General features: G+C 44.1%; 1 protein-coding gene across 2 annotated transcripts in view; it reads left to right on the top strand.

The window, feature by feature from the left end:
- The window catches only part of Plcg2 (phospholipase C gamma 2), a 133,663-nt gene extending 111,434 nt beyond the window's left edge, over positions 1-22,229 (top strand). For both annotated transcript variants that reach the window (XM_015496022.2, XM_048792541.1), the window contains 5 exons: positions 5-119; positions 899-1,066; positions 5,029-5,117; positions 16,930-17,114; positions 17,855-22,229. In XM_015496022.2, coding sequence (XP_015351508.1) covers positions 5-119; positions 899-1,066; positions 5,029-5,117; positions 16,930-17,114; positions 17,855-17,897 — 600 coding nt within the window. In that variant the 3' untranslated portion in view covers positions 17,898-22,229. The remainder of the gene's footprint in view (positions 1-4; positions 120-898; positions 1,067-5,028; positions 5,118-16,929; positions 17,115-17,854) is intronic.
- Positions 22,230-25,659: the final 3,430 nt, after the last annotated feature.

Here is a 25,659-nt window from a genome sequence, read left to right as displayed (position 1 = left end):
CTAGGTTCTTGGTGCCCGCCATCTCCCCAAGCTTGGGCGCAGCATCGCTTGTCCCTTCGTAGAGGTGGAAGTCTGTGGAGCCGAGTATGACAACAGCAAGTTTAAGACGACGGTCGTGAGTGAGTAGCCTGGGCCTTTCCTTGAAATGCCACCCAGTTGGATCACATATACATGCTGTCCCCAGGGGACTCCGAGTGCACTTTGTGGTCTAGCCTTTTCCTGTGCCCCTCTTGTCCACCATAGTTCTGGGAGGGGAGGGGAAAGGCAAGGCCACTTTCCTAGTGCACTGGACCTGGAGCCAGTGCTGTGCCTCTGCCTGTGGCAGCCTGGTGAGGGCTGGAAGGCAGGGCTTTCGCTCTGCCTTGTGACACTAGGTGGGTTTCCTCTTCGACAACCCAGACCTGACACACCTGTGGATTGAAGGCTAAGAAGCAGAGTGGGGGGCGGGACACATGTGGCTGACTTGGCACCATTCAGTCTAACTAGGGTAACCTCAGCCATAGAGGGCAGGAAGGACCTGTCAATTATGGGCCTTTTAAGAGCAGAATCACTGTCCTTGGCCAAAGGCAGTCTACTGCACGACTGGATACTGACCACGTGGCCTTCTAGAGGTTAGGTCTTCCCTGTCAACTCTAGAACACGCTCTTCAGAGACCCCCAGCCCACTCCCCTTACGGACAGAGGCCGCTTCTCACCCGTGTTTCTTCCAGCTCCCATCATAGGAGGTGAGGTGGGAGATGTGCTCTCTTCCTCTGTCCCTGAGGGCCATGCCCACCGGGAAAGAGGGGGAAAAAACCAAACCTGAAGATGATGGCTCAGATCTTCTTGGATCTTGGTGCAGATGTGTTCCAGGAGGGTGGTGCGAATGCAGCCTCTGACGAGCTTTGGTCTCCTTGCAGATGACAATGGCCTCAGCCCTGTCTGGGCTGCATCGCAGGAGAAGGTGACATTTGAAATTTATGACCCAAACCTTGCATTCCTGCGCTTTGTGGTTTATGAGGAAGACATGTTCAGCGACCCCAACTTCCTGGCTCATGCCACGTACCCCATTAAAGGCATCAAATCAGGCAAGAGGCATTTTAATCAAGAAACTTAATTTGGGCCAGAATTGTTCTTTGATCTGTGCTGCTTGCTTTAAAAAGAATGAAAAAGCATTTTACCTGGTTTTGATTAAATTGGTGCAAAACTGATTGGGTGGCTTGGAGCTGGGCCCCCTTTGAACATTTATTTCGTCCACAGGAGGGAGGCAAAGGGTGAGATGGGGGCTGTGTCCTTTAAGACTTCCGTGTGCAAACTGGAGTATTAGTCTGTCATTGAACTGGTGCTGCTCCCTGGCTGGGATTTGGTGACTGATGGGAGCTCAGTCTTAGGTCCAACTCTCCTGGCCTTCAGAACTCACCTTCCTCTTTTATAAAATCGGAGTGTTGTTAATTTTCCTTCATGCTGAACAAAACCCCTTCACGGGTAGAGAAGGGTCATTTTGTGTTTGCCTGTGACCAGCTTGTAAGAACCTGGGTACTGAGACTGCCCATTGAGTCTCAAATGCTGAAGACCCTCAATGCAGCTGCCAGAGTCCTGGTGGGCAGAGGCTATGGCCCAGGAGCTCAGCGCTGATCTGTAAGATGGCTGTCCTTACGTGGAGGGCAGTTTCTCTAATCTCCTTTCCTGTGGGATTCTGTGTATGAGGTTTGACAACCAGGTGTCCACTGGATGTTGAATTTCTTCCTTGCCCTTCCTGGGTGTTTCTGATGAATGAGGGGTAAGTTTGGAAACCCTCTAGAAGTCACTTTTCCTTCTTTTCTAAGAAAAATTTTTCAAGAGAAAGATGTTACTATCATTTTAGTCATTTATATTAAAAAATACAGTCTTTTGGTGTTGTTGGGAAACTTAGGCCACTTATAGAACTGGACTAGATATATTATTATTGGAACACGTCATGTGTTCTTGAACTTCTCCTCGTATCATAAATCTGGCCATTTCTTCCACTGGGTACTAGCCCAGCTTCTGAGTAGCAGGCATACTGGGGCCTCTAATCAGCCCAAGAATCTGCATGTTTGGCCAGCTCCTCAAGTGGCTTTTGGATGACACTGAGAAAACCAGTCCCTAAGCAAGTAGGTTGAACAAGCATTTCAGAAAGTGTTTAAACCCTCTGATTTCATAATTTAATGCCTATTCATTTGTAAGTCCCAGAGGCCTGATATTTGGCAGCCCTTACTGGGTAACTTGCAGATCCTATGAACGATTTTAAACCTAGCAGTTAAGCTGCGGTGCTCTAATTTGCCATGTGCTTTGTTTGGATTAGCCTCATCAAGAAGGCTTAGGAATGAGGCAGGAGGTGTAGATTTTGGTAAATCCTAACAGTTCTAATGCCGTAATGGATTTCTTTTTATGCTAACTGTGCCTACCATTCCTGACCATACTGCTACCCCTTGTTACTCTGATGTCCTCCTAAGGAATAGGGCAGGAGCCTGTACTCTCTCCCAGTCCCCTGGGGAAAGGTCAGAATGGATGGAACTTCCTCAGTGTCCCGGCCAAAGTGCAGTCCACCTAGACAATGACTAAATTGGAGATACAAAGAAAGAACAAAATCTCAAGGACGATTGTAGATGTGACCCTCCCCTAACTGTGAGATACACCGGGGACCTCCTTACTCCCCTTGCCAGCTCCCAGGAGCACCTGATGCATCCATATTCATGGGAGGAATAAAACAAAATGAATAGTGCCTCTGCGCATGAGGCATCGAGGGCCTTCTGAACTCGAAAACGAGCTTGGCACGCTGTTGTGAAGGATGCATTTAAGCCTTTCACCAGCTGGGGCTCGGGAAGGAAGGAAACACCAGTTATTGCATTAGGCTCCTTAATGTCTTTCTCTTTTAATCCTCATAGTAATCCTGCAAAAGGGATTTTGTTGTGTTTGCCTTTAAAATCTGAGCACTTTGTGAATTAACTAGTTCAAGGTTGCAAGACCAGAGCTAGGACTCCCCCTCATTCCTCCTATGCTGCCTCTTGAGTCCTCTTACTGCCACTGGGTGCTTAAAGCCCCAAACACTGACCTTATTTTAAAAGATGTCATGATTTCTCTTTCCTCTGTGATATAACGAAAAAGAATAAAAATTCTATTTTTGGTGAAATTGAGGAACACCTTTCATCATCCTTAATTCCAGTATATGAGAAGAGCTCCCAGTGCATCATAGTGACAGTGGGCACTGAGCAGGATTGGGGGATCTGGAGACAGCTGGTCTGGGGCAGAGCTCCTGCTGCTGGATTCAGAGGCACAGGTGGAGTTTCTGAGTGGCTTTCTGCTCGGAACCATGCTATTGGAGTGCACGGGGTACCTGACCGCCTCCTGGAGCACCCAACAGCATGTCAACACTAAACTGACTTCTTCCCTGTCATCAGTAGACTGTAGCTCATGGTAAATGCAGAATCTTAGGCCCCCAAGTCAGAATCTGCCTTTGAACAAAATTCACAGGGACTCACACCTGGAGTAATGACAGCTGCAAGGTAGGAATTCTGTGATCTGCTATCCAGGCAGAAAATACACAAGCCAACATCACCCATAAGGTAAAAACTAGAACCTCTCTATAGAAGAATCCTATGAGACCAATGTCCTCAGAATCCTACAGGGAAGACTGACCTGAGAATTTTATACCCACTCAAACTGTCACTCAACTGTAAAATCAAAGTCGGCTTTTGAAAATGTACAACTAAGAACATAACCAAGACATCCACAGTGAGCACTGTATAATTTAAGTTTGTGCATTTCATTATGTGTAAATTTTATATGAGAAGAACAATACAAAGTAATACTGGGCTCTGGTTAATGAGATGCATTAAGGGGAAAGTGGTTGGGTAAATAGTGAAAGGTTAGTGATAGAATCTAAGTGCGGGGTATACAAATGTTCCTTGTATTATTTTAACTTTTCTGCATATTTAAAAATATTTATGATAAAATGTGGGAGAATTATGGTTATAAAATGGAATGTAAATACCACAAATGATGTCAAGGGGAAAGAAATGTGATTTTTACCCAAATTAGGGGAAGAGAAAGAAAGGTTGGATGGGTACCTCTGCCCTCTTCCTGAGTGGCGGAAAGAGAGAGAGAGTCAGTTGATATTGTTAAAAAGTCGTAAATTGATCGATAGAACACATTTTGCACTGAGAAATGAGCCGAAACTTGGGGGGAAGAGTGTGGGTTCCCTAGCTGGGCATTGCTCATCCAGAGCATCAGTGAATACAATGTAATTAAAAAGCTTTGAAGACAAATCAGGGCCACAGAGTGGATCCCTAAATTATGTTAAATGGAAACTGTAAGGTCCTATTCATTTGTGACTTAAAAGAAGCACAAACTCTGTGCACTGACCATCTTGGGAAAGGGTTAACAATGGTTTGTTCTAGGATGTGGAGCAAGCTCTATTTTACTGTGCACTCTTTCATACTACTTAATTAAAACAAGGAAACCAACCCTCCCGATGAGCTTAGACATTACTTAATGGGGCGAGAGGAGATTCAGCTCCAACTCCTCCCAATCCTAAGTAAAAAGAAACATTAAAAGGACTGTCAAACACAGGTCCTAATGGTAAACAGGGAATGGCTGCTGGAGGGGGATGATCAATACTGCCATGAGCTACCAAGGGACAGGAAGATTGGAAATCTTAAAACACCACCCCCATCCTGTGCCTTGTAAAAGCCTATATGGAGGACAGGGGCTGTGGATTCATTGCTCCTTGGAGTCTGTAAGGAATTGAACCATAGCTGCAGTCACTCTAAAGTCAACACAGCGTGTTCTATGGGCTTTAATGTCTTCTGAATGAATCCTTTTCATTTCTAGATGGCAGATACTTAACTTTGCTTCCTGTGTGGACCTGTCTGTCGAGACTTCTAGCCTCTATACCCAACCCTCAGAGGGTACTGCAGCCCCCGCAGGGGGTACCGACCTCCCTGTTCTTGGGGCATATGATCTCTGGGTACCCCAAGAGGCCACGATCAGACATTAATTCCTGCCTTTGCATTTCCCCATCCTGTTGCAGGGTTTAGATCTGTTCCTCTGAAGAATGGGCACAGCGAGGACATCGAGCTGGCTTCCCTCCTGGTTTTCTGTGAGATGCGGCCTGTCCTGGTGAGTGGAGAAGCACCAGCGAGTCATGGGGGTGAAAGTGGCTCATGATCATTGTTGGCTGATGAACTTAAGACCATTGAGACTCAGCTAGCCCAAGCACGAGACATCATAAAAGACGTCATCTAATTCTGCAGAGGTCCTGGGTCTTTCCTCCTAGCCTTCTATTTCTCAGAGAATGCTGCACAATTCTGAGAGTAGGCAGTGTAGTTGGACACCAAGAACCTGGCTCTTCTAGAGAAGCTCATCTTTCTGGGTGCTTTTTTTGTTGGTCTTGGGTCATCCCTTCAAAGGATCTGAGAATATCCAACAAGATCCTCCTTGGCCAGTCCTGGGGAAGGAGCTACATGGATTCCCAACTCCTTTTGCACTCCTCTACTACTGGAGGTGCCTTCCTTTTGGTCCCCTTGGTTTGCCAAAACTTTGGAGATTCTTGGGTCTGTCCTTTGAAGAACCAGTTTGGGTGGGCTTGGCAGAAAGGTCTTGGCCTCATTGAATGGCATTAAAGGATATGATAAGTTTTCTCAGGACAAAGGGGTTAAGAATAGAACACCAAACTCTGGGTAGATGGGGCTTGGGTTCGATGGTAGAAGACCTGGAAATGTATTGTGATTCTGGAGCTTCAGAGTCTTTGTGGTGGCCTCTTCCATAGATGCAGACCCATGTATGGTAAATGGTTTTTATAATGCCTGATCTGTAGTCAGTGTGTTCCCCCAAGGTCTTCCTATCCATGACAAAACTCAAAGCTCCACCAAGGGCCAGGTGAGTTCTTTGATCCCTCAAGTTCTCTTTGGCTAAGCTAAAAACGAAACAAAACAAAACACACACACACACACACACACACACAAAAAACTGTGGGCCTGGACCTCAGTGGTTGAGATGGGCTGGTCCTGCCCCCAGACACTCCTCGTATTTGCTCAGCCTGTATTTTCTGGGTAGAATCCATACCCTGTGGTGTTATTCTTTGGCTACAAGAACTAGCCAGTGATTTGATAATTGCTGGTTTGGCAACTTTCAGAATATAGCTGAAGGTGTTGGGGGGTGAGGAGTGCTTTTTAACGGCCATAGTGATAGCCCATGCAGTAAAAATTCATGAACTTGACTGAGAGGCGAGAACATCAGGCTGCTTTGCATAGCTGTTTCCCTGTGCTCAGTTTTTTTTTCTGCAACCTTGGTAGTTTTCCACTCCACAGCATTTCAGAAACATCGAGATGAAAGAGAATACAGACAGGAGCAGAGACATAAAGGCCCAGTGCCTGAGGCCAGAGACCCTCAGCCAGGGGCACGACTTTTTGTTGGTGTAAAGTAATCTCATGATGATGAAATTCTGTCTTAAGAGGATACGGGGATGTATAATAGAAACTCTCTTATCTTGAAACAGAATTTAAATATTGAACTGTAATGTTTATATGGAAACTAGTTTTCTCTTGAACCTTAAAGTATGGGCCAAAAAAATCAACTGCCATGATTCTTTCTGTAATAGAAAGGCTTGGTCAGGAAAATTTATATAAAGACCCCCCCCGCCCCCGTACCAGGGCTAGTGAATTAGCCAACATACCCTGCCTGGTTGAGAATTCCTAGTTCTTCAATTTCTCCTCTTTTGGAGTGAATCATGCATTTCTTAATTTATCATTGAGACTGGGGTATTTATTAAATCTATTGAAAGATTTAAGCCAGAATTCTTGTTTTGTATAAATGGTATAAAGAAATTGCCACAAAACCCCAGCCTTAGACTGTGGGGCGTGTGTATTTTTATAATTAGAGGGAGAGCGGGGCACGGAAAGGGACAGGGGTCTGTTTGCGTCCTTCATTTCTTGGTCATATGTCTTATGTAGCACAATACAAAAATTCATGTTTACATGTACAGGAGCTGGTGGCACCCCCCCACCCCCAAACAACCCAACCCAAACTATATCCAGACAGGTCACTTGTTCCTTGGTGGCAAAGTCACCACTGCTTTGAAGTGAGATTAGAAGCACTTTCATACTGTCACCCAGTCTTCACAAACACTCAATGACATCAATGAGCTCTGTGTTCTTCTACGTCAGGCATTTGGGTGCCATCTGGTTACAAACAAGGCCACCAAGCCTGTCTTTATGTGGTTCCCTTTTCTTTCAAGTCTGAATTATTTGCTTAGGACCCATTAGTTTAGCAGGATGGTGGAACTGGAGCCCTCAACTGAAGCCTTGAGCAGGTAAGTGAAGACCTTTGGTCTGGTTAAGCTGCCCCGTCCAGGTCCTGGACTCATCCCTCTGTGCCCTGGGGAGGGAACAGCGCTGCCCTGTGTGTACACCACACCCATCTCCAGGTGCTTCGCAGAAAGGCCAAGTGATAGCGCTGGGTTGAGGTGGTGGCAGGACAGTGTGTGCTGAGACTGCTCTGCAAAGCCTGCGTAAACAAGCCGGAACCATATCATAAATAATTTAAGTGATTAGGTATCACCAGCAGCAGAGAAAATTAGTATATATTTAAAAGAAACTCTTGTTTATCCAGATTTGCATTCCTTGATGAGGGAAGCTTAATGTGCAGCGGCTGCTGGGGCTTTGGGTGGGGTTCCCTGTGGAAGCTCTCAGATCTGCTCTCTGAACACGTTTTTGTGGAGGGGTTGTCTGAGTGTGTGCGGATATCATTCAGCTGCTGGCTCTCGAGGTTTACTTAATCCTACATCTGCCACCTGGTTCTGTGCCACTCGGCATTTCCATCCATACTGGAATGAGGGCCTTTCTTGGAAGTTGAACTGGGTTGCACTTGGTAGGCCCAGGCTCTCTCCTTGATGGCCAGGGCCGAACATGGTTTTATTTATCATTATATCCTCTGGATGCCAGGGAGAGACTTGGGTAAACAACCTCTAGCAAGGATTGATCCAGTGAGGGCTGTGATGGAGTTTACTCATAAAACATTTGCTGAGGCAGAGTTTAAAGCCCTAGAAAACTATCAATAAGCACTTTAAGCCCCTTCTGAGGAAGCCATTTACATGTCGCAATTACTTTATCAATTCTCAGTCCTTTACTTCGTTAGCTGTATATATGGTTTATACAGAGTATTTTTAGTACCATTTTATTACCTACAATATTTAATTTGAGAACTAGGGTAAAAAGGAGGAGGATGGGGAAAAAACCATCAACGGCCATTATATAACCATTATTAGCACCCTGCTGTATTTCCTTTGCCTTATAATTTTTTGCATGTAACATTTCTGTAGTTAGATTCACGCGTGTGCCCTCTTTCCACTTCACAGATGACCTTAAGCACTTTTTCTGTTAGGATTTTCAAAGCCATTGATGCCTGTTTCATCAGCTGAAGATCCTAATTCACTTAGCCACTCTCCCACGGATGGACAGTTCGGTTGTTGGCAGTTTATAAATAATAAAGGTCCTCATGAACCATTTTTTAATTAAAAATTATTCCCTAAGGCTAGATATTTAGTAATGGCATAATAGATCAAAGAAAAAAGGGCCGTTTTCTGTGATACACAGTGAATTGTTCTCTGAAAGGAGTTTCTTTTAGGGTGATGTTTTATACTCATTCTTGCCTTAATTGGAAGGGACCTCCACTCAACTGATCTAAACTGGTCAGATTCAGAAAAATAGGACTAGGCAAGGCAGGGAAGCCTGAATGTCCACCCTTATCCTCACAGTGGGCCAGCCTGCAGTGCTGGGGGTGGGTTGAGGACAGGACACTCACTGCCCGGGGTTTCTCAGGTCTGGATCCTGGTTTGCTTTGTGCTGGGTGCAAGTGCTGGAGAGGCTCAGTGCCAAGACCTATTGGTGGGGATTCCAGGCCAAGCAGATGTGTGAGTCCTTGGGGAGAAGGCCCAGCACGCTCCAGAACCCCAGAGGACCAGGGGCTGTACTCTCAAGCTGAACTGGTCCTAGTTTTTGAGGTTGAAAAAATTTCTTTCTACCTGGGAGACACAGAGGAAGACCCTCCTGTGCTGAAGGTATGACTACTGAACACAGAGCCACCAGCCTGCAGGGAAAAGCAACGGCGCACGGTGACCAGGGGAGAAAGACCCACACGTGGACATGGAGCAGCTGCTGGCAGTTGAAGCTGAGCCGTAAAATGTAAGTCTGGCACCTTCCAAAGCCATCGAAGCTGAGCGCTGAAAAAGGCTTTCAGGCATTTGAAACACATTAGGAAACCCTGACTTTTTGAATTTAGAATTTATTATATAAGAGAAGATATGGACATTATTGAATGAAAAGATAAATTAGAAGAACTTTTTCAACCCAAACAGCATCCTGTGAGATGGAAACCATGGAGGAAACGAGAGGCTAGAAGCAAATCCCAAGACAGATTTGGTTGGCTGCTTGGACCCAGGTGGAATGAGTAGAAAACATATCCACAGCCCTGTGCTTATTTTAGTAAAATATTTGAATTCCAAGAGTAAATTAAAAAAAAACCTTAGACTTCCCAACACAATGGCTCTCTATAAGGAAAAGTCAAGTCAGACCTGTTGTCATCAGCACTAAAAACCCAAGACAGAGGGATGCCCCTACCCACAGGAAGACAGGGGCGTGCGGTGACCCCATGTCAAGGCAGGAGGAAGGCATGTGTGTTACATAAGGAAGCTTCCAGGTGGCCCCGAGTAGATGGTATTTTATTCAGAAGAGGGACCTCTAGACAGGGAACGTCTAAGTCTGCAGAATTCCATCTTACAGGATGGTGACAAGTCTTAAATGAGGATTCCTGAAACCGAACACGCTCTGATGCCAAGTTCCATAATCAGAAGCTGCAGAGAATCCTCAGAAGAGCCCAGGGGCTGAGAGGGAAGATGGAGGTGTCCTGAGGCTTCCGGCTCCTGGGTTATTAGGCAGACGGAGCACCTGCAGAGGACAAGCGCCTTCTGCTATAAAGGGAACATGTAATTTTAATTTGGATTGTTGAAAAACTGAGGAGAGCCACTGTAAAAATTGAGAAGCAGTGGCGCAGCGAGGAGAAGAGGAGGAGATAAACAGAAACTGAACCAGGAGTAAAAATAAGGAAAAGGAGCAAAGAGTAATCAAAATGACATGGAAAGCGCTTGTATTTAATTTGGTAAGTGGGCTGAATTCTCTTCCTAGAAGGGAGATACAGCTGTGCAGTGTTTACAGAAGTAAACCCAGGAGCAACCTGATGGAAGAGCTACTGGGTAAACTGGGAAGGAAATGTCAATATGAAGAGCACTCGAGAGCTTAAGAGGAACGAGGGGTGAGGATAAAAAATGCTGGGTTTACAGAGAAACAGCATACATCCAGAATACATAAAATCTACAAATACAACAGCTAAAAGGCTTTCAGAATTTGGATGATATTGTAGTATCCCCTCTCCCCCCAAAAAGGATCAAAGATTACAATAATTTGACTTCAGAGATGTACAGCTTTGTATCCTACCCAGGGATAATATGTTCTGTGTGCTTCTTTGTCTCAAACTGTATAAACATTTATATACTTGATCAGAAAGAGAACCCTAATATAGTTTTCAAATTAATGATTTTATAAGTCATTATTTGGCAGATAAAAAGATGCTGAAAATGCAAAATATTTGAAAATAAGAATTTCCTAAATAACCAATCTAAACAAATTACCCAGAATGCAATAACACATTTATGCCCGACTGTACAGGTGTACTGTTTTCCTGTACTTGGCAGATGGTGCGATGTTTATAATCTGAAGCTACATGGGGCCCTTTCCCAACAGCACATGCTGACTTTGTGTCACTGTCACATTTTGGTAATTCTCCAATTTCAGACATTTCCATCATTCTCCTATCTATTACAGTGATCTTTGATGCTACTGTTGTAATGGCTTGGGGGCACCACAGCTGCAACCATTTAGCCAGCTTGATTGATGTTGTGAGTGTTCTGACTGCTGCTCTCCCACCTCCTACAGCCTCCATATTCCCTGAGACACAGTGATAGCCCTATGATGGCCTCCCTGTGTCCAAGTGAGAGTAAGAGTCACAGGTCACTCCCTTTAAATCAAAAGCTAGGAATGGTTAAGCTCAGCAAGGAAGGCACAGGGAAAGCTGAGGTGGGCCTGTAGCCAGGCCTCTCGTGCCAATAGACAAGTTGTGACACAAAAGAAAAGTTCTTGAAGGAAGTGAAAAGTGCCACGAGACTGATAAAGGTTCAGTGGCCTGGACAGAGGATAGCACTAGCCCCGGTGCTCTCTGCAATTCCAGGAAGGTGGAGGGAGGTGAGGGAGCTGCAAGAAAGGCTGGAGCTAGCAGAGGTTGCCTCCTGGGGTTTAAGGGAAGAAGCTGTCTCCAAAGTCATTTTTCTGTTTTTGCTGTGCTGGGGATTGAACCCAGGGCTTCACCCATGTTGGGCAACAACTCTTTTACTGAGCTACACCCTCAGCAGCCATCTCCATTACCTGAAAGTGGGAAGTTCAGCAGCAAGTGCTGAGATAGGAGCCGCAGTAGAGATAGCTGAGATCACCCGATAGCAGCCTTTTGATACAGATGAAATAGGCTTCTACTGGAAGATGGCGGCATTTAGGAGTTCCACAGAGAAGTCAGTGCCTGGCTTCAAGAGAAAGGTTGACTCTTGTTAGGGCTGATGCAGCTTGTGACTAAGTGGAAGCCTCGGCTCATTTACCACTCTGAAAATCCTAGGCTCTCAAGGATCATGCTAAATGGACCCCGCCTTGGGGTAAAGGGAACAGCAAAGCCTGGATGACGGCACGCATGTTTACAACATGGCTTACTGGAAAGCTGAAGCCCACTGTTGAGACCTACTGCTCAGGAAAAAAAGGTTCATTTCAAAATACCACCACTTGTCCACAGTGCACCTGGCCACCCCAGGGCTGGAGTGGGCATGCACGAAGACATCAATATCGATTTCCTGCTGGTGGATGGGCATCCATTCGGCAGCCCGTGGATAGAGCAGTAGTTTTGATGTTCGAGGCTTGTTATTTAAGAAATACATCTTTAAGTCTGTGGCTCTCTTGGATAATGACTCTTCAGGTGGATGCGGGTAAAGAAAACAGAAAACCTTTTGGAAAGGACTTGCCATTCCGGGCGACGTCAAGAACATTTGTGATCCATGGGGAGGAGAGGTCAAAGGATCGACATCAACAGGCATTTGGAAGAAGTTGATCTGAACCCTCATGAATGACTTAAAGGGGTTCGGAACTTTAGATATAAACAAGAGAACTAAAAGTGGGGGGGACTTTTATATGGGTGAGCAAAGAAAGTGGTTTCTTGACGTGGAGTCTCCTTCTAATGAAGGTGCTGTGAATAAATCATTTCTGAAAGAATCAATCAGTGTGGCAAACTTTGTTATTTTTTCCCCAAGAAATTCCCCTAGCCACTCCAACCCTTTGCAGCCACCACCCAATCCATCAGCAGCCATCAAGGTCATGGAAAAACCCTTAGAAAGATTATGACTTACTGAAGGCTCAGGTGACTGGTAGTGGTTTTTAGCAATGAGGTATTTTTAAATTAAGATATGCACGCTGATTTTTGGCTATTAGGCTATGGCACATTCAACAGACTGCAGGGTGGTGTGAGTGTAACTTTAATATGCAAACTTCACATGACCTGCTTAGTTGTAGTGGTCTGGAATCAAACCCACAGTCTCTTAGATTTACCTGTATTTTGAAGGGAAAAATTCTTGCCTTAAAACCTCACAGGATAAGTACTACATATGCATGCCCTAAATATTCATCTTAAAGAACTTTTAAAACACCAATAGGAAACAAAAATGAAAGCTAATTAAGTGAAACACAAAAGGAGAAGAACAGAAAAAATTAATGATGGTTTACCAGAAAGACCATTTAAAACAGCTCTTTGCTTATTTTATATGGGAACAAAGTAAGAGCAAAAATCACACTGGAATGGGCATTGGAAAGGAGACCAAACCTCAAACCAGAGCAAATTGGCAGTTGTCTTAAAGTGTATCAGTGGGCTAAAATTGTTCTGAGAAGTAGTAGCCAGGTTAGAGACAAAGTCCTACAGGAGTCACTTGAAGGGTATTAAAATACCTATTGGGTAAAACAGAGTTTAGGTCTACATGGCTTTTTAACTGAATTCTGAAACCCAAGAATATAATTCCAGTTTGACTCCATAGAAGCCACCAGCAATTCAGAAATGCTGCAGTTGTCTTGAGTTCCACAACTTTCAAATCAAAACCAGAGGTGGATGGGACTCCAGTGCTCCATCCACCCACCATGGCCACAGGTCAGTGTCACTTGTGACTAAAATGCATTGGCAAACCCCAGACTTCACCTTCAGCTTCTTACAGAAGCACAATATATTAAATCTAAGTGGAATTTTTTCCAGGAATTCAAGGATAGTTTACCATTGGCACAGTTGGCAACAAATTGAGAAAAACAGCAAAAGTCACTAAATGCCACAACTGTATCTGGCCAAATAATTAGCATAGATTGTGGAAAGAAAGATAAAAGGGAGACTGATATATATTTGTCTCGCATTTATTAAATCTAATCACTTCTCTATTCTGGAACTAACATGTAGAAATGTAGGGCAGCAGACAGGGACATATGGGAAATTCTGTTCATGACATTGACAAAAACAGTTCCTCATTTAGCAGTAATTTAAATAAGAAATTTAAATAGGAAAGATTGCATTTATATAAGGTCAAGTATAAAATCTTACTGAAAGATAAAACCACCTCGGGACAAGTAGAAATGTATACCAGTCCTTCCAAAATGGATGTTTGTGAGCTTATACTGATGACTGGTTCCAACCAATTATGTGTTGAGAAAGGTGGGAGGTAGCTGCAGAAATAAATGTGTGTTTTGTAAGTTAGATAAGTGTGTATCCTTGCTCTGTCTGCTGAGGGAGCCCAGAACCACTGATGTCCTACTAGCAATGAGCACACCTACGCACCTAGATACTGCTTTCTAAATATAATCCCCCAATAAAAGAAATCAACACTCCTCGGACAAGTGATTAGTTACAGGGCTGGGGTAAAATGAACATGGAACATCAATAAATAAGTGCTGAAAAAAGGATGTGGGCACTTCAAGTGGGCAGAGGAGCCAACTGGAAAGAGCTCCAGTTACCAAAGCTGGAACAATGTGAGCAAGCAAGTAATGATCAGCCTGGATTAGAACGCACAGGGTCAATATCCACCTGTCCATGAATGAATGAGAAGAGATCATCAGAACCAGATGATCCACATTAGTGCCACATGTGACTGCACATCCATGCCCTTCCTGATGTGACATTATTACCCAGAACCAAGAGCCTCAGACAGATCGCGAGGACACACCAGCCACCTGCATCATGGAACACTACACACCACCACCATAAAACATCAGAGAGGACCGCAGAAACCTCACAGACTAGGGGGACCAAGGCGACACTGGCCGAGTACAGCATGGGAGCTCGGAATGGCAACAGGGCATTCAGTAAAGTCTGCGGCTCAGCAGTGACGCAGCAGCATCCGTTTATCAATCGTGACCTTCCTAACTGTGGTTGTGCAAGAGGTTGATGCTGCAGTATCTGAGAACTGTACCACTGCTGCAGCCTTTCTGTACAATTTATAATTTCAATATAAAACAAGAGAAGGCAGCACAGTGGGGGGAATTTTCTTCATGTTTTTCCTCCTGCTAAAGAGAAAAAAAAGGAAATGCCCTAAGATTGCATCAAGGGCCAGGTAGAACTTAGTACCAAAGTATTTTCTAACTAGGGACTTGGAAAAGCAAAAAACTGAAAAATATATCAAACAGACTCAAAAGAAAACTAGGAAATGGTTATTAAAAACGTCTATGGGGGAAGAGGGGAATGGCTGGGAGGGGTGCAGGGTGGGCAACACTCTCTTGATGGGGTGGTCGTCTCTCCCTTCTCACAGTTCCCTTGGGGGATGTCCATGGTGGCTTTTTTTATGGTTTTATTCATGCATCATAATTATACATAATAGTGGACACAGCTGGCAGTGGGTCTCATTTTGACATTCATAATTGCATATAGCATAATTGGCTCCATTTCAATTCCCAGCACTTGCCCTTTCCTACCCCTTGCTCTACACTGTTGGTCTTCCTTTTGTTTGTTGATTGATTTAAATTGGTGCATTATAGTTATGTACAAAAGTGGGGAATGCATTGTGATATATTCCTATATACATATAGCAAAATTTGGTCAACTTCCTGCTCTAATCTTCTCCCTTCCTCTTCCCTCCTCCCTTCCCCTTGGTTCCCTGCCTCCACTCTGCTGATCTCCTTTCTGTTTTCATAAGGCCCCCCCCTTCTTATTCCTCTGCCGCTCTTGTTTCTGTGGATGACAGAAAACATTTGACCCTTGACCGAGTCTGGCTTATTTCACTTAGTGTGATTTTCTCCAGTGCCATCCATTACCTGCAAATGACATAATTTCATTCTTTGTGACTGAGTAGAATTCCATTGTGTGTATGTTCTGTGACTCTTTGGAGGTCATTAAAGTGGAAAGATTTGCAGAGACAGGTATCCTCAGAGTCTGTGCTTTTTGTAAAGACAAATGACAAGAGCAGCCCAGAATGTATATTGATCCGCAATTTTGTAGCCCTGGAGTCTCTCATAAAGTAGTCCACTAGTAGGGGAGTAGTGGTCGCTAGACTGACCTCTGGAGTAGCCAGCCTGCATACACTGGTCAGTGACCTTTCAAAAAAAATCACAGGTGGCGAAGCATTTCTTTCCCCCCCACCCCACAAGCACATTGGCAGGAATATTCGGGAATTTGTGGGCTCCCTGGGTGGCAAGGCTCAGGGGCGGGACTTGTGCCAGTCATGGCTGCACCCTAGTGCTCACCCTGCAGCTCCGTTTGCCCCTCTCCTGGCCTCATTTCAACTTTCTCTACATTACGGCAAAGGGACTGAATTGAGATCACTAGGAACTGGGTACATCCACCATTCTTTCAGCCAGTCCCAGGAAAATTTTATACTAAGAACACCAGCAAAAATCCTGTGGATGCTTTTAATTGGCATGGCTGGGGTCACTACTGGGAGATGATGGTGAGGAATAACACATCGGTGATGCCTAGAACTGAGCCACTTGCCTATCCCTGGGGGTGTAGTCTATGGTACCTTGGCTTTTTTTCCAGGAGTGGGGAGGGAGATAACAGCTTTGTTGAGATAAAACTCATTTATCACACACTCACCCATTTAAGGCACACAATGTTTTTAGCATATCCAAAGTTGTACAACCATCACCACAACCAATTTTAGAACATTTCATCACCCCTAAAAGAAATTTTGTGCTAATTGGCTGTTACCACTTACCCCTCCCCTGGTTACCATTAATATACTTTCTGCTGTATGGATTTACCTGTTCTGGAGATTTCACATAAATGGCATCTTACAATATGTCATCTTTTAGCATGATATTTTCCAGGTGGAACCTATTACTGTGCCTTTTTATTTTAAGTTGTAGAGGACACAATACCTTTATTTTATTTTTATTTTTATGTGGTGGTGCCAGGGATCGAACCTAGTGCCTCACACATGCTAGGCAAGCACTCTACCACTGAGCCACAACCCCAGCCCCGTTAAGGTCCTTATAAAATCTTAAATTATCTGCTTCCTGCCTATCCTCACATTGTGCTGCTCTTTCCTTAGTTAAGCCAGTAGCTGCTTGACCTTTGCTCTTAGATAAAAGCCGGGAGGTGATGCAGACCAAGGAAAAAGCATCTTGCATTAAGACGTGGGATCCAGGGACTTTACAAAAGGGCTAGCTTCTGTAGAACACGTAATGACTAACTGTGAGCTTTATCTCTGATAGTTCCATTTGCAAAGCCTCTGCCTGGGCACATGCATTAGACCCATGTCCCATGTGTTGGTTTGGAAGATGTGGTCATTTCACAAACTCAAGGTGATTCTCGCCCCTGCCCCCAGGAGAGTGAAGAGGAACTTTACTCCTCCTGTCGCCAGCTGCGGAGGCGGCAAGAAGAGCTGAACAACCAGCTCTTTCTGTACGACACACACCAGAACCTGCGCAGTGCCAACCGTGATGCCCTCATCAAGGAGTTCAATGTCAATGAGAACCAGCTCCAACTGTACCAGGAGAAGTGCAACCGGAGGTAGGTTAGCAGATCCTGGGCGTCTGGGCAGTGACATCGGGTGTCCAGGCCAGGCTTCTGGAGAGCCCCCCACATGGCTTCTCTAGGAATTCTTTGTTACCCTCGCTCTAATTCTCTTGCTCTGTAGATGAACTTACAGGAAGACCTCAAGCACCTGACACTTCCCTAGATAGAACTGTTTTCCAGACATTTCAATAATAGTGGAAATAAATGATGATCATTAACTTTTAATTTTTTATGATGCTGGGGACTGAATTCAGGACCTTGTGCATGCTACTATGCTAAGGCAAGGGCCGTACCACTGAGCGACCTCTGCCACCCCAATAACTACAGACTCCAGAGGAGTCCTACTGACTTCCCAAGAATGGGCTAGTCCTGTGGTTCCCCAGGCACGTGATGGCAGAGAGCTAGCTAGACTTGACAGGTGGCTTCCAGTGTGCCAGATAGTGACTGAGCAACTAAAAATGACTCCGGCAACCTCAGCACTGTTCTGCACTCCTCACCGCAGAGGCTCACTGAACCATTTGGCCAGCCTACACTACAGCTCTTAGGCCATTTTACCAAGAAGGAGGTGGATCTGAGTTTCAGGGTCTTGCCAGGAGCCTGGGGCCCCCCTGACTCCCAGCCCTGAACCATCCAGCCAGGAATGACTACAAATGTATGGATGGAGAAATGACTTGGAGCTCAGCGCAGAGATTATATCATAACTGCTAATGACAGCACAATCTCTTTTCTTTCAGGTTGAGAGAGAAGAGAGTCAGTAACAGCAAGTTTTACTCCTAGATGTGAGTGTACATGTGGGGGTATCTGTGTGTGCATGTAGGAAAACGTGCTGTTTGGTTCCTGGGAAGAGGCTAATCTGTGACATTGTCCCGTCTCCAAGTCTGCCTTCAAGATGACGTTTCTGAAGAAGCCCTAGCTGGCATGAGTTGAGGTGACTTCCTGCTAATTTTTCCTCACTAGGACAACTTTTTTTTAACTTATATTCTCTATAGAGAATTGCCCAAATGTGCTCATTTTTGGTGTCTTATATTCCAAACCTCATTGAATAAAAGCAACAAAAAATCTTGGTCAGTTAAGCCTTCTATGCATGACCTATACCATGAATAGGATTTCTTTTCTGGTGGACAAGATTCTACTAATGACCCAGGTAATTGACTTCCACAGAAGATGAATCAGAAATGTAAGAAACTAATTAATTAGATTCTGAAAAGAATTTTAACTAAAAAGCAGATGGTTCCACAGAGAAGCCTGCCCTGTGAGTACCCAGCTCAGTGCACATTCCCTACCATGGGCAACTGCCTGCATGGACCACCACAGGCCCCAGGAAAGAGCTGGGTGATGGCTTTTGTTCATTAGGACAATTTCTAATTAATGGCAGAGGCTTGCTTTGTCAATAGAGTTACTGGGGGTGGGAATCTTGGGGCCTCTGTTTTAAGAAGGCTTTCAGAGCTCAGGTTCTGTGGAGGCTCCTCCCACCCCTCTTCTGCCTGCTGCTGGGAGTCTCTGCCACTCCTCACGCCCAGGCTCTGTGGCGCTGACTGGCAGCAGCTGGGAAAGCCCTGGGTCCTCAGACAAGGTCAGTTGCTGGTTTAAAGAGGACAAAAGTTGAATTTGTGGGGGAATGTCTCTGGGTTGTTCAGTTTCTGGAGCAGTGAGCTAAACTCTCAGGGATTGAGCACTAGAGTGTTGTAGAAAACTGCAGATGCAGCTTCTCCCAGCAGGGGAAGGCACCTCCATCATGATTACACATGTGGCTCTGCATCCTGAGCTCAATTTCAATGACTTAGTAAGCCTTTTAAAGGAGAGGATCATGCTGGGTCACTAGAGTCACAAGTTAGAGTGACTTGAAACTTGAGGAAACAGGTGTACATATGAAAAACAAGTGCGGTGTAGAGGAACTAGTTAGCAGTAAACTGGTGCTTTGGTTGGGTGGAATTTGGTCCTAGAAACCCATTCAATCCTCCCCCGGTTATACAAAATGTCGGGCTCAGTGTGCATGTATTGTTGGCAAGTAAGTCAGGCCCTGTCTGACCTAAAGGCACTCTCCCTCGAGTCCGCAAAAACTTACTGAGCACCTCCATATGCCAAGCACAGTGACAGTTTTGACCATGAGAAATATCTGTGGTTACTGGTCTCACGGACCTATATCCATCCGTGAGCTCCTGGAAGAGGCAATTACCTTCCCCAAAGCCAGGAACAGCAGTCTGTGGCCGGCGGTGGGGTGGGGGGGGCTCTTACCGTGGGACATTATTTATTGCTCTGTGAGTTGCTGTTTTGTGTGGCAGTCAGCATCAAAAGTCCTCATAACAGTCACCGTTCAAAGCGACTTTCAAGAAAGGCAAGGAGCTGAAGTGCCACAGGGAAGGAAGTTTCACACTGTCCAGCCAGTGCCCCGCTGGCTGGTGGCCAGGCAGCTACTGGTGCCTACCCCACGAGCGTGACAAGTACCCCAGTCCCTTTTAGCCATATCATTACCCTACCCAGAAGCTCCCACATCACTCTGTATTAAGCCAAATTCCAAGCCCACATCTCCTTTCACTTAAAACAGACTTTTGACTACTGTATCATTTTGGCTACTGTATCAAAGATATGGAGAAGTAGCAGAAAGACCGAAGCTTGAAGAAGTGAGGCTTTTCTTTGCCTGCTGCTGTGTGGAGACTTGCCCAGCTGACCCTGTGGGAAAGGCAGGCAGGGGCCATCACAGCGATGCTGGGAAGAACCCGTCTCCTCCTCCTGGTGCTCCAGTGAGAGCCCACCTTTAGAGAGTACTTGCTTTGGCTCTTCTGTCCTTCCCTTAATAGGGTCATGTATTGATTGGTTTTTGGTAATGTCAGGGACCAAGTGAATTCTCAGGAAAGAAATAGATGATATCATGTTTCTTCCCAGAGTCTGGATGCCACAAAGCCCAGTCATCTAGCTGAGATGGCTCACCATGCGACTTAAACCACTGGCTATATTGCAGGGTGATGCAACATTCCGACAGATGGCAGCAGCCCTATGGGCCCCTGCTGCCAGTGCATGGGTGTCACATGACTTGTTTGCCAATTCCTTACATGTGCTATTGGGAATATTGATTACTACATGGAAAAAAAATAAATGGAGGAGGTTGGTTGGGTTGTTAAGTTTGGGAAACTTAGGTTGTACAAAGCTAAATTTCCCCATGGTGAGACTTAGATATGCAAGAGGTAAGAGGGGTGTCCAGAATCATGTTCCCCAATTCAATCTCAGAATCCTTTGGCCAAGCAGTGGCTGAGAGATCAGTGTACATAGGAAACATCTGAGGATCTGATGGTCTATTAAGAAGGAAGCTAGACAACAAAATCTAGTAATTTACATGTTTTCTGACCTGGTTAAAAATTTAACCTCAAGCCACCAAACCAAGGCCAGTGACCTTTGAGCCACCCATGCCATGGCAGGCCAGCCTTACCCCTGCGGCAAAGAGCCTTTCAGGTATCTGTTTTCAGATCCTCATCTCCTATTGCACTTGTTCCTAAGAGTCATCTACCTTTAGACGATGCCCTTTTTAATCTTGCAAAAGAAAACAAGTTTCCCTCATTTCCTATCTACTGGAGACCAGGACCCAAGGTAGAGAATTCAAAATATGGATGTTTGGTCTAAACAGGGTGCAGACCTTTTACAAACTGGGCAGTGCCTAATTCTTTGCTTTCACAAAATGGATGAGACACTCAAGAAATTTCTGTCTTTGGACATGTGCCTGTGAGAGGAGACGGAAGAACTTGGATAATGCTATCACAAAACTTCCTCCACTCCAGTTCCTCATCTGTGTGAGAAGGGTCATCACAGCTTCCACATGTAACAGGGAGAAAGGGCATCCGCACCTTGGCTCATTCTGAAAACATTAATTCACAGGTAGATAAAATAATTGGAGGAGAAGGCCCTCATCATTTCCAATTAATAATCAATCTCCATTAATACATTTCCAATGAAGTTTTACTATGTTTAATAATTCATGTAAAATTTGTACTCCGTGTTTGCTAATCAAGCTCCATCCAGAAGGCATTTTTTAAAAAGCCTAGGGCCTTATGATTATATGATATTATGTAATTTTATTAAAAATAAAATTAAACAATATAAAAGCCCTATGTAATTTGGCTAAAATTTCGAGGGGGAAGAGGTATAAAACTACACATTCAGGATATAAAGGGAAATGTGGATTTCCTATTAAAAATCGCCTGTTCATGTCATTTTTGAAAGAAGGAGTGTCTGTCAAATAACTTTTATATTTAGAGCCTCTTGGCTAAATTTGAAAAGGGATTTAGTGGTTTTATTTGAACATACTGTACTACAATATGCCAGCATTTACATCCTTGCAACTGTTTGTGAGGAAAAATTTTAGATGTCAATTTAAGAGATATCGGAACATGACATTTTAAGATCACTGATCCAGGGCCACTAAGTGACCAGTTGTATTTGGAAGCAAGGATGGCTACAAAGGGCCCTGATGCTTTTTACTTTAAAAGGAATGTCACTCAGCGTTTAACTTGTGTGACATTTAACTTTTTGGGAGCAAAAATATATGCCTAATATGAATGTGCCTATATGTGGTACTCTAGCTGTACCTAAAAGCTGTACTCTAGCCAACAGAAAGTTAATTAGATTCAGGAGTATGCAGAATTTAAAAAATTGACATTTAAGATTACTCAATGAGGGGCTGGGGCTGCAGCTCAGTGGCAGAGCGCTTGCCTAACACGTGTGAGGCACTGGGTTTGATCCTTAGCACCACATAAAAATAAACAAAATAAAGGCATTCTGTCCATCTCCACAACTACAAAAAAATTTAAGAGATTACTCAGTGATTTGTTCTAGGTTTTTAGTTGATCAAAATATTTTCTTGAAGAGCCAGATCACACAGCGATCCCATTTTTTTCAGAAATTTCCACTTTCTTACTTTTCACTAGGCTTTACACAGCTGCATTTTTAAACTCAATTCCTTGTTAAAGCTTAATTTATTTTTTTATATAAATATATGTGCTTGTCTGTGTATGTAAAGGATTATGTGAATGAGTCACATAGATGTTGGCTATGGTTCTTGTGAAAATTAAATGGTTATATCACATTTTAAAAAATAAAAATTTGGCCTGAATGAATACAGTAATCTGTCCAGAACTCTTGTTTTAAACTGCTATTTGATTTTTACACTCCCTAATGAAACAATGGAATGATTCAGATATGAGATAGTTATAATTCTTTTAAAAACATTATTTCCTATTTATCACATTTTCTAGGTTACAGGTCTTTTTTGGGGCAAAACTCAGATATACAATGAATATGTGACTCTTCAATTTATCTGCTTTGGAAGAATGTGTAGGGCTAGAAGGAGCACTGAGGTCGGTGTAAGTGGATTTCTCAGAACAGTGATGGGTGTCACTGGGGCTGTCAGCCACAGCAACAGTCCCTGGTGCACAGAAGCCCTGTTGTATGTCCCATGACTGTTCTACCCTGGCCCCCACCACCAGCGATCAGTCACCCCACCCCAAGACTTCAGAAAGGCCTATGCCAAACCTGCATTAGGAGATGGAGCAGTAACAAGTAGAGAGGAAATTAGAGTAGTGGCTTGATCATTTGGGGAAAAAAAATGATGCAGCCATAACTCTGAAAGATACAAAAGGAACATATGTCAAAATTCTGTTTAACTCACTAATCCTCAAGGGGACCCATAAAACATTCCAGCTGGAGCAAAGGAGAATTGAAAGAACAAGGTACACAATGCATACACAGGCTGCCAGGGCCTGGTTCTGTAGGGTCTCTACACCTCTCATTGAGTAACTCAATTGATTCCTGTCTGCAGAAATGCAAATTGTGACTGGAGACTCAGTTATGCATTGCCTTGTGGACACTGACCACTGATCTTGCCAGTTTGGTATCCACTAAGCAAATTATTTTAGTATCATCCATGACTTGAAATCTAACACTTGCCTCACACCACATATACAGGTTTAGCCCAGTAGATTATAGGCCAAAATGGAAAGAAAGGCAATGTTTCAAGGTCATCAAAGCTTGAAGTAGGTGAAGGCTGCTCAAACAGAACAGCAAAACCTAACCCTAGGAAGACTGCCGAGTTTGACCACCAAAGTTCAGGCTGTGTGTATCAAAGGGCATAAATCAGAAGGCAAATGGGAAAGTGGAAGGAGGCACTTGCAATAATATACCAGACAACAAACAGACTTCAGTCAAAGCATGACTCCATCTTTCCAAGTCAATGACAGAAATCCAGTAGGGAAAAAGTGGGCATACTTCACGAGTAGCCCCTTGCAAGAGTGCATCCTGATGGCTGGGAAGCAGAGAAGGTGTTCATTATTCACAAGGCAATACAATATGAAACCATGAGAGGCTGCTATATTCTTACTGGCGTGTTGAAAATTTAAAAGCTGGATAGCAAATGGGGGCAAGAATATGGAACACACTGGTTGTGGGGTAAATTGGTACAAAATCCACAGACCCTCTACTGAAGTTAAACATGTACACATTTAAGACCCAGCAACTCTGCTCCTAAATATATGCCTAATATGAATGTGCCTATATGTGTGCACATATGTGTGCACAAAAAGATGTGTACCAGAGTGTTCATAGTACTGCTGTTCAAAATAGGCAAAACCCCCAAAGAGCTCTAATCTAGACTTTGAGATTTCACCCTGTGTTCTACTGTGTATGCACAAAATAAAACTTCCTCAAAGCCAGTTTACAATAACTTCTAGTACACAGATTATAGAAAAAAGTACAAATACGTAAAGAATTGAGGGTCTATCTTCCACACAGAGTGACAATATAATTTATTATATAAAGGGGACCCATTTGAGAGTGAAAAGGGACATTATTAAAAACTAGGATAAGACTACAGGCATAAAATAGAACTGTCCTGGGAAAATTGGGACCCAGGGTCACACCTCATGTCAGCAGAGAGGAGTGTCACACCATACAGGCAGGTCATTGCGATGGACAACTGAATGGGATACAGAAGTAGCAGAGGGCAACAGGGCAGGGGCATGGGAGACAGGAGCCCGGTGGCCCTGCTTTCTACAGAAACATACACAACAAACTTGGGATGCCGCAAAGGGGTCTTGGACGTATCTGCAGGGTTTCAGCCTTCTGTAAGGAGGTGTTCACACACTTTACTTAGTCACTTTTAAATCTATGTTCACGAATTGAAAAGAGGCGTTCTCTAGGTGTCCATGGTGAACGGAGAAAGAGAATGTCGTGTACACATATTCAATGGGAGTGTGTTCAGCCATAAAGGGTGGAATCCTGTCGTTTGTGGCCACGTGGTAGAACTGGGGAACATTATGTTAACTGACGTAAGTCAGACACACTCATAGTTGGAAGCTAAGCATGTTGATCTCCTAGAAGTAGAGAGAGACTAGTGGCTACTGAAAGCTGGAGTGGTGGCTCGTGCCTGTGATCCCGGCTACTTGGAAGACTAAAGCAGGAGGATCTCAATTTCGAGGCCAGCCCAGGCAACCTAGCCAGACCCTGTCTCAAATAAAAAAGAAAAAGAGGTGTGACTAGGGGTGTGACTAGTGGGAGAGTACTTGCCTAGCATGCATATGAGGGCCTGGGTTCTATCCCCAGTACTGCAAACGAACCACACACACACACACACACACACACACACTCACTCACATAAACACACACACACACACACACACACCAGTGGTTACTAGAAGCTGGTAGGGGGAGATGGAATGCAGGGAGGATGGTTAACAAGTACAAGGGGGGTGTTGGACCATTTGACCCAGCTATCCCACTCTTTGGTTTATACCCAAAGGACTTAAAAATCAGCATATTACAGTAATGCAGCCATGTCAATGTTCATAGCAGCTCAATTCACAATAGCCAGACTATGGAACCAACCTAGGTGTCCCTCAATAGATGAATGGATAAAGAAAATGTGGTATATAATGAATTTATGGCATTTTCCAATAAATGGTTGGAGTTGGAGCATATCATGATAAGTGAAATAAGCCAATCACACAAAACCAAAGACTAAATGTTTTCTCTAATATGCGGATGCTAATTCACAATTAGGAGGAAGGCACTAGAGAAGAATAGTGTTACCTTAGATTAGATAGAGGGAAGTGATAGGAAGGAAGGGGAGGGGATGTGGGGATAGGAAAGATAGTAGAATAAGACAGACATTATTACTTTATGTATATATGTGACTGTATGACCAATATGATTCTGAAACATGTACACTCAGAAAAATGAGGAATCATATCCCATCTATGTATGATATATGAAAGTGCATAAATGCATTCTACTGTCACGTGTAACTAATTAAGACAAAAAAATTTTAAAAAAGAGTGGTGCTGGATAGGAGAAACAGATTCTGACATTGATGGCATAGGACAGTGACCATGGTTGTCAATATTTACTTGTGTATTTCAAAATAGCTAGTGGAGAACATTTAATATGTTCCTAGCACAAAGAAATGATTAATGTTTGAGGTGATGGATCTGCCAGTTACCCTGATCTGATCATTATACATTGTAAACGTGTGTTAAGATATCAGACTGTACTCTATAAA

This window comes from Marmota marmota, unplaced genomic scaffold, assembly GCF_001458135.2.
Source record: "Marmota marmota marmota unplaced genomic scaffold, marMar, whole genome shotgun sequence".
NCBI lineage: Eukaryota > Metazoa > Chordata > Mammalia > Rodentia > Sciuridae > Marmota > Marmota marmota.
Note: the sequence above shows the minus strand (reverse complement) of the source record. Positions and strands in the feature narration are given on the sequence as shown.